This window comes from Larus michahellis, chromosome 4 (genome assembly GCF_964199755.1).
Source record: "Larus michahellis chromosome 4, bLarMic1.1, whole genome shotgun sequence".
Taxonomy (NCBI): Eukaryota; Metazoa; Chordata; class Aves; order Charadriiformes; family Laridae; genus Larus; species Larus michahellis.
Genome location: NC_133899.1, coordinates 39,940,927 through 39,956,109, shown reverse-complemented (window position 1 = coordinate 39,956,109; position 15,183 = coordinate 39,940,927). Strand labels below are relative to the sequence as shown.

General features: G+C 47.5%; 2 protein-coding genes across 2 annotated transcripts; one reads left to right on the top strand and one right to left on the bottom strand.

Moving 5' to 3' along the window:
* Positions 1–702: 702 nt before the first annotated feature.
* On the bottom strand, positions 703–1,731 carry GON7 (GON7 subunit of KEOPS complex). The gene is made up of 2 exons (XM_074584150.1): positions 1,257–1,731; positions 703–1,174 (listed from the first exon to the last, which is right to left on the bottom strand). Exons 1-2 carry the CDS (start codon positions 1,471–1,473, stop codon positions 1,053–1,055), a joined length of 339 nt encoding a protein of 112 aa, XP_074440251.1. The 5' UTR covers positions 1,474–1,731; the 3' UTR covers positions 703–1,052.
* UBR7 (ubiquitin protein ligase E3 component n-recognin 7) lies at positions 1,592–13,811 on the top strand. Its single transcript, XM_074584146.1, has 11 exons — positions 1,592–1,756; positions 2,234–2,367; positions 3,920–3,980; positions 5,548–5,643; positions 6,777–6,830; positions 8,014–8,119; positions 9,335–9,519; positions 10,073–10,204; positions 10,596–10,758; positions 11,564–11,625; positions 12,434–13,811. Exons 1-11 carry the CDS (start codon positions 1,592–1,594, stop codon positions 12,524–12,526), a joined length of 1,251 nt encoding a protein of 416 aa, XP_074440247.1. The 3' UTR covers positions 12,527–13,811.
* Positions 13,812–15,183: the final 1,372 nt, after the last annotated feature.

The following is a 15,183-nucleotide window of genomic DNA, read 5'->3' as shown; positions in this document are numbered from 1 at the left end:
AAAGTTGAGAGTTCTGCATAGGCAGAATATTAAGTTTTGCTCTTTGCTTTATTTGACTCTGCTACCAAATGACCCTAAAAATCCAGCTGGATAAAACAACTCAGTGATGGAAGAAAGTATGTAAGATTGACCACTGCGTGAAAAAAAACCTAAACATTTGGAGAAAACATGCTTAGGACAGACAGCAGTTTTGAATTGTGGAATATTAAAAATAATTCCCTAAGTTGCACCGGCTTGTCACTTTCCTGGCTGTCACAAAAACTGAGGATTTCTTTGAAACCGAGATTCCCAACTCTTTCAATCTACTTTGTCTATGATCTTTCCCAGGAAAATGATTGATGGGTCACTAAAATAAGCCTTTTAGATAATGGGGGAAAATAACCTTTCATTGTGGGACTGTGGAGGATTGTTGTAGGACTGTTCGGGAATGGATGGAGTCCTACAGGTGTGTTTTAATTTTGAACGCTATAGTGTACTTTGTCTCCATACAAATAGAAGTTGTCTTCTAGAATCACAGAATGGTTTGGGTTGGAAGGGACCTTAAAGACCATCCAGTTCCAACCCCCTGCCCTGGGCAGGGACACCTCCCACTAGACCAGGTTGCTCAAAGCCCCATCCAGCCTGGCCTTGAACACCTCCAGGGATGGGGCAGCCACAGCTTCTCTGGGTCTTGTACCACTCTAAGATCACATCTGACAAAAGTTAACTCTTTCCAGATTTTATTACTTTATTTTAAAACTCAGGTAAAGAAATGCCACGACTTGGAAAAAGCCATCAGAAATGTAGCAGTCGGGAGACTTGTGAGAACAGTTTTATAGTTGTCAACTCTCAAGGTTCCTCTCACCGTAACAGGGGTCCCTGTCACCAGCACACGGCCAACGCCACGCCGCGGACCTTCGTTCAGGCTCCCGCCTTAAAATCGTGTCGGGAGCGACATTTCGCTTTTAAGCCAGGAGCAGCAGAGACGGGCGCGCCTGCGGCCCGCCCCGGCCCGGGACACCGGCACCCGCAGCCTCCCTTTCTCGGCCTCAACCGGGTCCCCAGCGCCACCGTCAGAGCTGCTGAACTCGCGTCCGCTTCGCAGGCGGGTCGCTGGCGCCCGCCTCAGCGTCCATGATGCCTTCGCCTTCATCATCGTCATCCTCCTCCTCTTCCTCATCGTCCTCGTCGTTACCTGCCCGGGGTTCAAGCGGGGGGCGGATGAGCAGAGCCCGCCCCGGGGCCGCCGGAGCCCGCCCGCCCCCGCCGCCACTCACCGGGCTGCCCCCCGCCGCCGCCGTCGCCCGCCGCCTCTCTCTCCTCCTGCACCAGCGGCGCCAGCAGCTCCACCACCCGCTGCTGCAGCTCGACCAGGCCCCGCCGCAGCTCCCGCAGCTGGCCGCTCTCGCCCTCCTCCTCCGCCGGGCGCGGCAGCGGCACCCGCACCGACCGCGTCCGCCCGTCGCGGTCCCGCAACTCCGCCACCAGCTCCATCCTGCCGCCAGACCCGCCCCGCCCCGCCGTCACGTGGGGCGGGCGCGCTTCCGCTTCCGCTGGGGCGCCCCCTGGCGCCTCGGCCGCGTGTTTCCCGCCTCGGCCTCGCGTCCCGGTGATGGAGGCGGCGGCGGCGGAGGGCGCCGAGCCGGCGGGCGGCGGCTGCGGCGCGGAGGAGCCGGTGGTCTCCTTGGCGGAGGTGCTGGCGGAGAACGAGGAGCTGGAGAAGGAGGCGCGGGCCGTGCTGGGGGGCAGTGACCACGAGCGGTGCAGCTACTCACAGGTGGGGGCGGGGCCGGGCGCCGCGGGGGGACGGGGGACGGGGGGCAGCACGGTGGGCGGAGCCGGTAGGCGGGGCCGGAGATCGGGGGCGTGTCCAGGTGCCGCGGGGGGCGGGGCCTTGAGAGTCGGGGCGAGGGTCTGTGGGCGGGGCCGAAGGGGCTGGGGCGGGGCCTTTGGATTGGGGGCGAGGGGCTGGGGGCGGGGCCGGTGGGTGGGGGGGCCTTTTGATTGGGGCCGAGGAGGTTGTGGGCGGGGCCTTTGGATTGGGGCGAGGGGCTGGGGGCGGGGCCTAATGGCTGGGGCGGGGGTTTTGGATGGGGCGAAGGGCTGTGGGCGGGGCCGAGGAGGTTGTGGGCGGGGCCGAGGGGCTGGGGCGGGGCCTTTGGGTTGGGGGCGAGGGGCTGTGGGCGGGGCCGCCCGGTGCCGGGACCCCCCTCTCCTCCCTTCCCCGTTCCGCTGTATGCCGCCCGCCCCGCAGGGCGCGGTGAAGCGGCAGGCGCTGTACGCCTGCAGCACCTGCACGCCGCCCGGCGGGGAGCCGGCGGGGATCTGCCTGGCCTGCAGCTACGAGTGTCACGGCACCCACCGCCTCTTCGAGCTCTACACCAAGAGGTACCGGCGGGGCGGGGGCGCGCGCCCGTCGCGGCGGCGGGAAGCGCGCGTGCGCGGGGGGAGTGGGCGGGGCCGGCTCTCGCCCCCTGAGGCGGCGGCCGGAGGGGTCTCGCGGTGGCCACGGGCCTTGTGGGCTCGTCATAGCCCACCCTCCCGCCGGCGGACACCTTCCCTTCTCGGTGCTGGGCCGCTCCGCGGGGTGAGCCGGCCGGGGGATTTCCCCAGAGCGTCCTCTGCTGGATAACGCGTTCCGGTGAGGTAACACAATGGGAAAATGTGTAAACTCCTACAAAGTACAGCATTCCCAGCAAAACTGCGTGGGTAGCGGAGGTCATAGAGTCGTGTAGGTTGGAAGGGGCCTTTAAGATCATCAAATCAAAACCACCTCTAAACCATGTCCCTCAGCACCACGTTTACCTGTCTTAAATACCCCCAGGGATGGTGATTCAACCACTTCCCTGGGCAGCTTGTTTGTATGTTTGATAACCCTTTCAGTGAAGAAATTTTTCCTAATATCTGTCCTAAACCTCCCCTGATGTAACTTGAGGCCATTTCCTCTTGTCCTGTCGCCTGTTACTTGGGTGTAGAGACCAACCGCTGCCTGGCTACACCCTGCTTTCAGGTAGTTGCAGAGGGCAGTGAGGTCTCCCCTGAGCATCCCATTCCCCAGGCTGAACAACCCCAGCTCCCTCCGCTGCTGCTCGTAAGGCTTGTGCTCTAGACCCCTCACCAGCTTTTTTGCTCGTCTCTGAACAAGCTCTAGTCCCTCAATGTCTTTTCTGTAGTGAGGGGACCAAAACTGGACACAGTATTCAAGGTGGGGCCCCACCAGTGCTGGGTACAGAGGTACAACCACTCCCCTAGTCCTGCTGGACACAGGATTTCCAATACAAGCCGGGATGCTCTTGGACACGTGAGCACACTGCTGGCTGATATTCAGCTGGCTGTTGACCAACACCTTCAGGTCCTTTTGCACCGGGCAGCTCTCCAGCCAGCGCTGCATGGGGTTGTTGTGCAGGACCTGGCACTTGGCCTTATTGAACCTCATACCATTGGCCTCGGCCCATCCATCCAGCCTGTCCAGATCCCCCGGTAGAGCCAGGTTGGGTCACTGAGGTACCCTTTTCCCTCCATTCACTTGGCATATCAATCCTATTTAAGTGAGAGCTCAGGTGTCTGAGTCAGAGACAAGAGCTTAATCGCCTTTGTGGGTCCAGGCTGCGTAAACCAACCAGTTCACACTCCTCTTTCGCCAACACACGTGCTTATGTTTTTGAGTGTGGTGGTTGCAGCACCTGGGGTTGGCTGTGCTGCTGCACTCTCCCAGCCACGCACTGTCGCAAATGGTGGTGTTAGCTGACATCTGCCTAGAGCACTATGTGAGAGGGTAGGGCTGCGAGGCCCTTTGGCTAGTTCTGACTGATGCTGGTGTTAAAAAGCAGCAAGAATATTTTTATGGCTTCTAATAAACCGCAGGGAATTGTTAGGAACACAAAAATTTAAAGTGTTTTCAGTTAATAAAAACACTGAAATGCTATGTTTTTCTCCCCAGGAACTTCCGCTGTGACTGTGGAAATAGCAAGTTCAAAAATCTGCAGTGCAAGTTGCTCCCAGTAAGTTCAGACACAGGTTTCATACACATAGAACCAAAATAACAGTCATGGGTGGTTGGTGCCTTGCCTCAGCCGGTGCTGACGCATGCAATGCCTCTGCTTTTCCCCACAAGTTAAACTAGGTGGGAGTATTACAGCAGGAGATAAAACTGCTGAGGGACTAAAGGGGAATGTTGAGAGGAGAGAGGGCGTTTGATCCTCGTCACCCGTGAATGCAGCAGTTCTGCATCCATGGTCAGCATAATGCCACAAATGTGTTGTGGTGCCTGCACTAATAGATCTCATTAACTTTAAGCTGGCTTCAAGAGAACCTTTTGGGGTGCGATTTTGCAGTTACATTAAGGAATTTAAAGGTTGTGCTGCTGTCTGAGGGACAGTTCTCGCCCCTTCTTCCTGGTGGCATTAGTGCCCTAATCTTTTTTGATAGGTTGTCACCAGAGCCTACTGATAGTATAGTTTTTTACTGTATTAAGCCCCCTGTGCTTTTGTACTCGGCATTTTGGACTCATCAAGTAGTTGGTAATCTTGTGGGAAGCGGCGACAGGAAGCTGCTTGGCTTGCCTGCAGTGCCACTCCCAGGGTAATAACAGTCCAAATGTAGAAACAGCAAGTGGTTTTGTGTATGCCCATTTTGTTCTGGCAGAATTGGGACGGATCCAGAGCTAGTCAGCCTGGGGCTACAATCCTGCAGAGACACCTGTGACAATTTTAAGATGTTACTGTTTCTCATTTGTGCCAATGAAATGGATCACGTGGTTGTTCCTTCTCCTTCTGTTCAATGCAAAATCAATTGTACAGGTTAGGTGACCTTCAGCATCCATCCATTAATCTGGCGGACTTTGTGGATGCTGGGTGCTCGCATTGTCCATTCTTCCTTTGTGGGAATAGCAGTAGAAAGCATTTTTTAGTAACATCATAAATGGTCACAGCTGTTTCTGCAGGGGCCGATGGTGGCCTTAGGCTGCAAATACGTGCAGTTCTGAAGCCCTCTGGCTGCAGCTGTATTAGTTGTTTTTGTTTTTTCTTTTAAATGGGATTACTTGTAATTGAATTTCATTCAGCATGTTTTGTAATTTAGATAATCCTCTCCTGTAGAGTGAGGTTTATATGACATAGAATTTAGTGGAAGCTCAGTGGTGAGATTAAACAAACTTGGGTTTGGATCACAGTCTGGATGTTTAAAAAAATGGAGGGGAAGGTGCACAATAAATGTATAGACGTTGCTGTAACGGCAGCAGGCACGTTGTCGATGAAAATTCTTACATCGTTTTAGATTAGCAGTAGCTTAACAAAACACTACAGTTGCCATTTGTTGCAAAGCTGGAAAGACGTTTTTTCCTCTTTCCTTTTGAACTTCAGTATTCCTCATCTGCCCAATCTGCTGCTTACTGTATAGCATAGGAATCTGGATAATATTTTTCTTTTTTTGACCTTCAAGCTGATGAGTATAGTGATTGCTTTTAGGAATTAAAGTGGAACAGGAATCGGGTTTTTCTAGATGATACATCTTTTCACTTTTCGTTTTTCACTGCATTGCCTACTGAGACATTTTTTCCTTTCCTTCTAGGAAAAGAGCAAGGTGAATTCAGGAAATAAGTATAATGACAATTTCTACGGATTATACTGTACTTGTAAAAGACCTTATCCTGATCCTGAAGATGAGGTAAGAAATGCAAAACCCAGTAGTAATCATATATGGATGGTACTTCTGCAAAATATTGTGCAGAGAGTGGTCGCTGAGCTGCTTTGCAGGGAAGATCCCACTTTAAGAAATCTTATGTTCCATATTGCTTTTGGTTGTCGTGTGCTGTATAAAGTAATTACTTTACCAGTTTTTTTTTTAAATGGTACAATATGTTTATGCCTTAAAGACAGATGAGGGGGACAAACCATCATTTGGACAAAAACCACTGCTGCAGTTCTCTTTGCTTTCCTCTCTCTGAAGTTACAGAGTTCCCTTATGGGGTGGGTTTCTCAGTGTCTTGAGAAATGTGGCAAGCGCAGAATAAACACATTGCACGTGTTAGCAGAGACCAGAATCTGCTTCCTTGTGTCAGCAGCAGCGCTCTGACAAGGCTTCTGGCACGAGGAGAGTCTGTCCTGTAGCACTGGCTTTAGCTTCCCTTTACAGTAGTCACAACACTTTTTCTCTGTCTGAAGTATTAAAATATACCACTTGGTTTGCACATGCACACTTTTATTTGCAGTCAGAAGTTAGGTGTTTTAAAGAATAAGGAAGGCCCAAGTCTTTCAAATACAAAAAAATATTTTATAAACTCTCTTCTCCGCAGTTCAAAGATAGCTAAACGTTTCTAAAGAAATCATAAATAATTGTTTCTTAACAAAGCAGTTTGTACTGCACTGCATTGTGGACAGCTAAGTTAGGATTCTGGCATTCCTATATAAACCTGGTGACGTCACGAATATCAATGTCTCTCCTTTGCTAAGCTGCCTGCTGATGCATTTCTGTTTACAGGAAGAAAAATACCGATAGAGTATTAACTTTTATCCACTCTTTTGTGTGAGAATGTCTTGCTCTACTGGGAAAACTAGTTTTGTAATAATAAATGGGAATTTCCACAGTCTTGATAATAAGACAGATTACATATGCTGTTGAACTTTAGGGAAGCAAACTGACTAATGAAGCAGTAACTACTTATTAATGGCAGCTCCCTGTGGGTGGGTGAAGAGGGAAATGTAATTCACTTGAGCAGGCTTTGCATAATACTGCAGTCTGAGGCTTGTGAAAGATTCTGGAGGTTGCTATGAATGCTAATAATGTGACCATTCGTCTAGATTCCAGATGAGATGATCCAATGCATAGTTTGTGAAGACTGGTTCCATGGAAGGGTAAGGAAACTATAAGTAGCAGAATTGCCATTTGCATAGAAATAAATTGGTGTCAGTTAAGTTTGCATGGTTAGTCTTAGTTGTGAAGGTTTGCTGTAGTTCTCAAAAGATTATGACACAAATTCTAAGGTTATTTATTTTCATCCTGTGCAAAGGAATATTGAAAGTTTAATCCTGTGCTGCTGTCCACTCCAGTCCAAAAAAAATAGGAAGAGTTCTACCTTTCTGAAGGTTACTGCTGCAGAATAAAATAATAACTTCATAACCGTCTCTTTAATTGGAAAGTTCTAATCAGTAGAATCAGTGAGAAGATTCTTACTGAGGCACATCATTATGAACTACCTGGATAGTTCTTCATTCAAAAGAATGCTTTTAAAACTGTAATTACTTTAAATAACAAGGACCAAACTGCACTGTTGGTTCCTGATTACGAACTTTGGGGAAATCTTTTAAAAGCAGCTCAGCACTCCGATGAGTGCCCTACTTACCGTGTAAGCATTAAGGATTCAGCCTCTTGTGCCTCAAAGGGCAAGAGTGAAATTCCGTGTTTGAAGTTGCAGGATCAAAGAATTTTAAAAAAAGATGATTGTCTTCAATTATGGGTTCTGTAGATAAACTATGGGATTCTTTTGTATAAGTGTATGTATTAAGAATGTTACGCTGCACACTGTGAGCTTCGCAAGAGTGCTTTTCAAAAGAAAGCCCGTAAGTGCTTTTAATTGTCTAAATTGCTCTCACCAGTTTATGGAGAGCTTTGGGACCTAATTCTTCTCAAGTTCAGTATGAGGACTTACAATCTTGTACACGTAAGGAATTAATCATAAGTTATTTAAGAGTTTAAATGCGCAGTGTGCAATAGGTATCTTTATCCGTCCTATGTTTAGGACAGTTCAGAAAAATAATGTTCAGAAAAAAGAAAAGCATAGGACTGAGATTTCTGGGTACGTAGAAGGCATAAAAGGCTGTAGACAAAGAAAGAATTATTTCAGTTTTCCCCTGGAATTTTTGTCAGCTCTTTACAGCCTTTAAATTATACTGATAATCGTTGTAGAAAGTTAGCAGGAGTGTGTGCTTGTGCTGAAAATGTGATGGCAATTGATGTTTTACTTCCTCTAAACCTAGAGTTGAGTCTGTTAATTTGCAGCGAAGGCTTCACTGCCGCGTGCTTGTTTCTTTTTGGTAGCATCTTGGTGCAATTCCCCCTGAAAGTGGAGACTTCCATGAAATGGTATGCCAAGCCTGCATGAATCACTGCCATTTCCTATGGGCCTACGCATCACAGTTAGCAGGTAAAGAATATTAAGATGTCTGAGCCAGTATTTCGTTAGCATGTATTTCTCATTCTTGCTTGATTAATGACATAATTCTGTTTGAGTGGTTGGAGAAATGATACTCATTATATTGGACAGTCGCCTTCAGCAGTGGAACATGCAGGGCTGCAGTAACTGTTCTGTAAAAAAAAATAAGGCAGTTCTCATTCCAAATCTTAATTCTGTGGTGCTCACTCTTCTGCTTATTTTATCAAAGATGTGCTACCACACAGATGGGTGAAAATTTAATACTTGTCTCAAGGAACTTAATTTCTAAAGTGGATCAAAGAACCGAAGAGCCGTCCTAAGAGAAGCGATGAGGCAAACAGCTGAGGCTCTGAGCAGCAGAGAGTTAACGATAGAGTGACCTGAAATGAATGTGTAAAACCTTAATCTGAGCAGGGCTGGTGCTGCGCTTGGGACACGTGTTCCCTGTGGTCACACCAGGCCTCTGTCTGCTGTGTGGTCTCTGCGGGATCAGAAGGGTAGATGGCGTGATTTCTGTGGAAAGAGCTGGTTTCACGTAGTCTCCTAAACGTTGCTTATATCAGCTGGTGATTGAGCTGTCATGTGCCAGAAACGTCAATGGTAATTTTAAGGATTCCAAGCTGGCCTACCTGGCGTTCTCTTCTTTCTAATATAAATACAGTACACAATGTTTCTTTTCATTTGTTTTTGTTTCTCCTTCTAACCAGCTATGTCACAGGGCACATATTTGAATTGATATCAAAAGAAAAAACTTGCTTTAAATAAGGAAGTGGTTCATGTAGTTAATCTGTGGTGGAGTTTTTGGGGTGTGTGTCTGGAGAAAATGAAGGACTCTGACACAAAGTCAGCAAAAATGTACACAGCAGCTACTGAACCTGTGATAGCTATCAGGGGGTGTGAAGAAGGACAAGCATCTTGGTATAGAACTGTCTCAAATTGTGATACCCCTTTCCCTCTCCTCAGACTTAGATTTTGGGAACCAGAATATTTTAGGAGCATGAGAGGGGAAGAAGACTATGGTGAAATAGGGAGTGGTTTCTTTGTATACTTAGGTCACCGTGTTTTTGGACGGCTCTAGAGTAGATCCAGGACGCTGCAGTGGACCCAGTGATCCAGGTGCTCTTCAACACTGCAATGTAAAGCAGAGAACATCTGTGGTAGCCTGTAGATTGTCTGATGTGCTATTTTCACTTATATATCTTCCAGTTCCTGCTTTGACCAAAGTGAACTCCCTTGAAGATGAAGGGATTGTCCTGAAGGTTGAGGAAAGCGAAGAGCAGAAAAAAGAAATAAAAAAAGAAGGTGGAGTGGAACACCAAGAAATGAAGGAGGAAAAGCAAACGGAACAGTTCAATGAGCCATCCACTAGCTCTGGGTCTGCCTGTCCTGAGGTGAGACAGACCTTCTTTTTGGTCCTGTATGTCTTCGTACTGATGGTAGGTGAAGCAAAGCCCACCTCCTCATAGGTGCGGTGAAGAGGTAAATGCTTTCAGCCTATTCCCATGTTCCTCTTCAGTCAATGACACTTCAAACGTGGGGTCTCTGGAGCACAGCGCAGGCCCTGGAACATGCTTGTAGAAGTGGGTGCCAAGGGTGCAACGTCTGTTGCAGATGGGTTAGATCCATCCCTTCTTGTCGGCCTTTGCACCGAGGTGACTCCTGAGTTTGTTGTAACGCAGGGGTATAATGCATTTGCATGGTAGTCCAGCTCTGATTTCTTAAACATTTATGGCTTTTGCAGTAAATTTCTACAGAAATTCCCAGTGGAAACTGCTAAAACCGCATCAGAATCCTCACGTGGATGAAATGGTAATATAGGTTGTTTATAAAAATTAGTGTCTGAGACAAAAGAAGGATCTTGCATCAGGGAAATGACATGCTGGAAAGAGCAGAATGTATTTGAAGTGACATTACAGAGCACTGAACACTCTCGTTTTAATTCAGGTAGTTACGAAGAGCGAGGGGCCAGTCTGCAAGCTGAAAGAACTCCAAAGCAAGCAATTTTTAAAAAAAGATACTGCCACCTTTTGGCCATCGAACTGGAGAAGCAAATTATGCACCTGTGCAGACTGTTTGGTATGTACTCTGTCTTCTTTACCATCACTGAGGCAGGGGGCAGCTCCCAGAGCATCTTCAAAGAGAAGCTTTTAGATAAAATCTGTGTAAATGTTCTTACTCTGTGTATAAACACCTACAAACTCCCTCCACCCCACATAAAGAAACACACTGAATCCTTTGGAATTAATACAGCGTGAAGGAGCTTCTAAATGTTTGGGTTTTTTTGCTGCGTAAATCCAGTATTGCTTTGGAAGTCATCATGGGGAGATGTCTGAAATGCTGGATTTAAAATTTACGTTATTATTTTTATTGTTACTATTTGAGATACTGAGCGCCGAAAGGACTGGGGGAGAGCATCTCCATCTGAAAAGTTTTGTAACGTAAGACTAAATTTTACTTTATTCTCCAGAAAATGTATTCAGAGCTTGAAGTCCAGTTCCTGACAGATGAATGCGACACCGTCTTGGCTTATGAAAATAAAGGTACCAGTGACCAAGAAACAGAGAGGAGAGATCCTTTGATGGACACCCTTAACAGCATGAACAGAGTCCAGCAAGTGGAACTCATCTGTGGTAAATACAACTTCAGTTTTAGAACCTGCCTTAACACTTTAACTGAACAGTTTCGCCTGAGAGATCAGTATCAGGTCTGGCAGCGTGGTGCCAAACGGCTTTTGCGGCCACACGTAGCAGACTGACAGACGGCAACACCTCTGTCGGGGTTGCCTGGGGAAGTTTGTCCTCGCTGGCCTGTGGCTGCAACTGTCGCTTACATTGAGGAACTAGATGGGGCGGGAACTTTTCCCCCATTTGACATCTTAGATGTTGTATTGATAGTAATTTCTCGTAACGTGAATATTTAAACATTAATTCTCACTGCTGCTCTCTGGCTTGTTTACCTCACCCTGTCGTGTTGTGCTGGCGCGGGCCAGCCCACGCGAAGCTGAGCTGTTTCCTAACTGGAGCCGTGTTTCCCTCTTGGGAGTGAGGGGCTGGCGCTCCAGCGAGGACACTTGTCCTGAGTTACAGACTAGGGCTTCCCACCACTGCCCGCACAGCAGCGGTCTGAAGTAATTGGACTAATTCACCCACTGTACTTCTGTACGTTTCTCTGAAGATCACTGGAACAGATACTCAGACTGCATAGGCTAGTCTGATAAATCATTAGGCTTCTCATGTTTACCTGGACTTGCCTTTCTTTTTATTATCATTACTATTACTATTATTTATAATCCAGTTCAAACCTGGATTTGTCTCACGTAAGTCTAAGTAATGACAAGAGGAAGTAGAACAAGTTGTCTTCTTGAGCCAGTGTTAAACTAAAGCTGAGTAGCTTGTTTTTCTGTTTTCTTTCCCTTGCCTTCGCTTTTCCGTCCAGAATACAATGATTTAAAGACAGAACTGACGGACTATCTCAGGAGATTTGCAGATGAGGGAACGGTAAGGCGCAACTGCAGAATTTGTTTGCCAGAAAACATATTTTAAAGTACCATTGAGGGGTGGATGTCGAATACTATGATGCTATTGTTACAATTCCTGTCTCTTGGAGTTGCTGGTACTGCAGTAGGAGTTAGAAGTCCCTGATTTGATTGGAATGTAAAAGTGGCGTTTCCTTAATGACACTGTTAAAAGATAAAAGGGACCTTGCAGAAATCTGTCTATAAAGCACTGAGAGCAGTTCATAAATTTAAATGGAGCTTCTGTTGCTCTAGGAAGAGTATTCAGGAAAAAAAGCTCTTAAGCTTTATGTTTTCTCTTAGATTGAATTTAAGCCCTTTGAAGAATAAGGATTGACTAAATATTGGCAAACAGTCTTGGAGGAATTTGCATGCTATTATTAATTAACGAACGCATGCATTTTGTTGGCTTATTTGCTAAATTGCTGTTCTTAGTTACATTGTAGTGAGCCTGAAGTGAGGCACTGGAAATCTTGCTTTGTGTTAATTTGTTTGATGATAAAAGCAAGTGGTCAGACCCATTAAAATTACCCTTGGGAGCTTTGCTCCATGTCCTTGTTCTGCCTTCGGGGCTCTCATGTCCCTGTTTGTATTCTTTTATCATAGCATTGGGGCATTAATCATTTCCTTCGGGTCGGAGAGGATAGATGTTTTGCTGGAGAGATTTCGGGATACCTGCTTCTATATGCTTTGTGTGTTACGTGTGGGAGGCATGCAAGGGGGAGGAAAAAAAAAGGATCATTTAATTGAATTCTTGTGCCACAACGTGGGTTTTGTATCGCTCCCCCCAGGTGGTTAAAAGAGAAGACATTCAGCATTTCTTCGAAGAATTTCAGTCACGGAAAAGACGACGGACTAACAGGATGCAGTACTACTGTAGTTAGACTGAGGGGGTTTGGGGCGGAAAGGACAGCTGGGAAAACAGTACTCATTGGCAAACAGATGAGGCATCTCCAGTATTTGGCTTCTCATCAAAATCCAACTGTCCAAGAAACATCTTCGTTTTGTCTCATTCTTCCCTTATTTGTAGCGACTGAAAGCGTTCTTAGCAGGTACCTTGCAATTATAGGGATGTCAGTTCTGCCCGACTGTGCTCCCCCCAAAGCTGGCCTTGTCCCAGGGGGGAGGACGGCTTGTTACACCAACGGTGTGCCACCGCACCTTCCCTTTGGCCTGTCACCTGTGTCACTGTGCCTGGCGCTGTGCTGCGGCCTGGGTGGGCTCCGCAGTGCGGGCAACACGCACTCGCTCTGCTTTCCAAGACTGGAGCTTTCCTGCTTTCCTTTTTTCCTGCTTTTCTTTTTTCTTGCTTCCTGCAGCACCGCTTCAGGGTGTGGTGGTTCTAGCGAAGGCTCCCCGTGCAAAGACATGTCTCTCTACTGCGGCAGGGGAGGCAGCGCTCCTGGAAGGGTCGAGCCGCCCGTGTTTGGCCACGGTTGTTGGGTGAAACTGCGTCCCAACACTGGGGTGGGACCAGGGGAAGCAAACAGCACTGGAGCGCCGCAGGCTCGCTCGCTCGCTGCTCTGGAAGCGCTCCCTAGGCGGGTGAAAAAATGAGAAATCAGAGGGTTCTGTTTTTATAAATTCAAAAACTTCATTTCTAATATTGTACAGGCATGTTTTACATGCAGAAATTTGTCACGTGAACCTTATCTCCTCGCTGGAATGATGTACTAAATTACAAATTAAGCATGAGCGGGGTGTTGTTACAGGAATTCTAACATGACTTTTAAGAATCTACACTTAGCTACAATTAAATACTGACTTTTCCTAAGTTTGGAGCTTAATGTAGTTTTTAGTTTTCTTTACCCACAAACCCCAAACATACTTTAAGAAAGTTCTGATTTTTTACCTCCTACTTTATGTAGTTGGAGGGTTTCTTTCCCATGGGCTACTATTCTGCTTCCACGTTAATCACTTTTGAGAAGTAAATCAGACCTTTCTCTATCATTCTCCCTATTAATAGTTTCTGACCGCTTTATTTACAAAAGCTGGTTCTAGCGTAGGGGCTCAGCTCATCGGTTTGTTTCCTGCGAAATGATTAGTTGCTTTTAAATTTAACTGGGGGTAGTGGATGTGCTTTTTTTTTTTTTGTAGCAACTGTTAACGGGAATTGTAACTGCCTAGCAAACTTAAAATACCTGCAAATTAAAGAACTGTTCAATCTGTGCCGTGTGAGGGTTTTTTTGACATGCTGCTGTAGGGGTTGGTGTTCATCCAGGAGCCACTCAAAGGCAGCAACGACCCGTTTGCCATGGGGCCAAGATATAGCTCTGGAGCCGAGCAGGAGAAAGAGCAGAAGGGGATGATGTTTCCTCTGTGCTGCAGTTCGCCAAAGGTGCCCAGAGGAAGGTGCTGTCCTGGGCTCCAGCTCTGAGCTCAAACCACCCTGAAGTGAAGCCCTGGGTGTTCCAAGTGGCACTGTCCTCCCCCAGGACATCAGAAAGCAGCAGGAGGTGCTGGGGTGCAGGTAAATGCCCCTCCCTGCGCTCAAGGAATGACAGCGGCCTCGCACAGAGGGAGGAGGTTTTTGAACCAAGCGGGTAATTTCCACAAAAAGGAGTTATTGCAGCTAGTTTCACACCACAGGGGCCGCGCTGACACCACACGTCCATTCTTGGGCCACTCATGGAGCAGGGGTTACCTGCAGCAGCCCCAGCCCCTAACGCTCCCCCTTTCCAACTTCTTCCATGCAGCTGCGCTTCCTTCCCCAAGGCTGCCCTGGGAAGAGGCAGCCTCTCCTCTGTCAAGTTAGCAGACCTAGAAGAAATTGTTGCAAAATGAACAGAAAGCCTCTAACAAGAAGCATTAAATTTGTCTGGTTCAGGAAGTTGCTCCTAAAACTGTCCCTGGCTGTGGGAATGAAGGTGTCAGTAAACTTTTAAGACCACACAGTTCTCTCTGGCCCCCCCCCTTACTTGATGCCAGGACACAACCCCCCCCCCCGTTTTTCTGTCGTACATCAAAGCCAGACTAGTCCCGATTTGATTTTCTGCTGCTGGACGGCACTTCTGAGCTTCAGCCACCTCTTTGAAGTAGCGAAGCACTTGTTTCTGTGGAAGAGATTTTAATGAGTGTTCCGCTGATGGGGGAAGAGGAGGCCGGGTACTTAATGAGCAGCTTTGTCTGGCTGCGCCGCTGAGAAAATAAACACTTCCTCCACCAAGGGCTCCATCTCCACCCTGACTCCGAGCAACCCTATTGCCTTTAATAGCAAATGGTCTCCCCCAGTTAAGCTCTAGCCAGAACTCACTGAACTATTTCACTGAAGTGCTTTTCCTTTTTAACAAGCTGCTTGAACAGTGCTGCTAATTTTGAATTCCTTTTTTTTTTTTTTTTTCCACTGGTTTGTATCAGAGCCTTGGTGGTCAAAGTGTTTATTGTGCACTTTTTTTCCCCCCAGAAGGAACAAACCTTGACAGTTTTAAGAGCCTTTTACTGTTAGAGGGCACCTCACGGTTTGGAGTGAGAGGGCTCGGTGGGTTCCACCAGCCGGTGCTGCTGCAGGCCCTGGTTCAAAGGAAGATGTCGCACAAGCACG

What these genes read in the sequence shown, in the direction of transcription:
- GON7 (XM_074584150.1), bottom strand. Translation starts at nt 1,473, where the DNA reads ATGGAGCTGGTGGCGGAGTTGCGGGACCGCGACGGGCGGACGCGGTCG. An exon ending in CGGCGGCGGGGGGCAGCCCG is followed by an intron (nt 1,175 to 1,256) that starts GTGAGTGGCGGC and finishes AACCCCGGGCAG; the next exon opens with GTAACGACGAGGACGATGAG.
- UBR7 (XM_074584146.1), top strand. Translation starts at nt 1,592, where the DNA reads ATGGAGGCGGCGGCGGCGGAGGGCGCCGAGCCGGCGGGCGGCGGCTGC. An exon ending in GCAAGTGGAACTCATCTGTG is followed by an intron (nt 10,759 to 11,563) that starts GTAAATACAACT and finishes TTTTCCGTCCAG; the next exon opens with AATACAATGATTTAAAGACA. An exon ending in GATTTGCAGATGAGGGAACG is followed by an intron (nt 11,626 to 12,433) that starts GTAAGGCGCAAC and finishes CGCTCCCCCCAG; the next exon opens with GTGGTTAAAAGAGAAGACAT.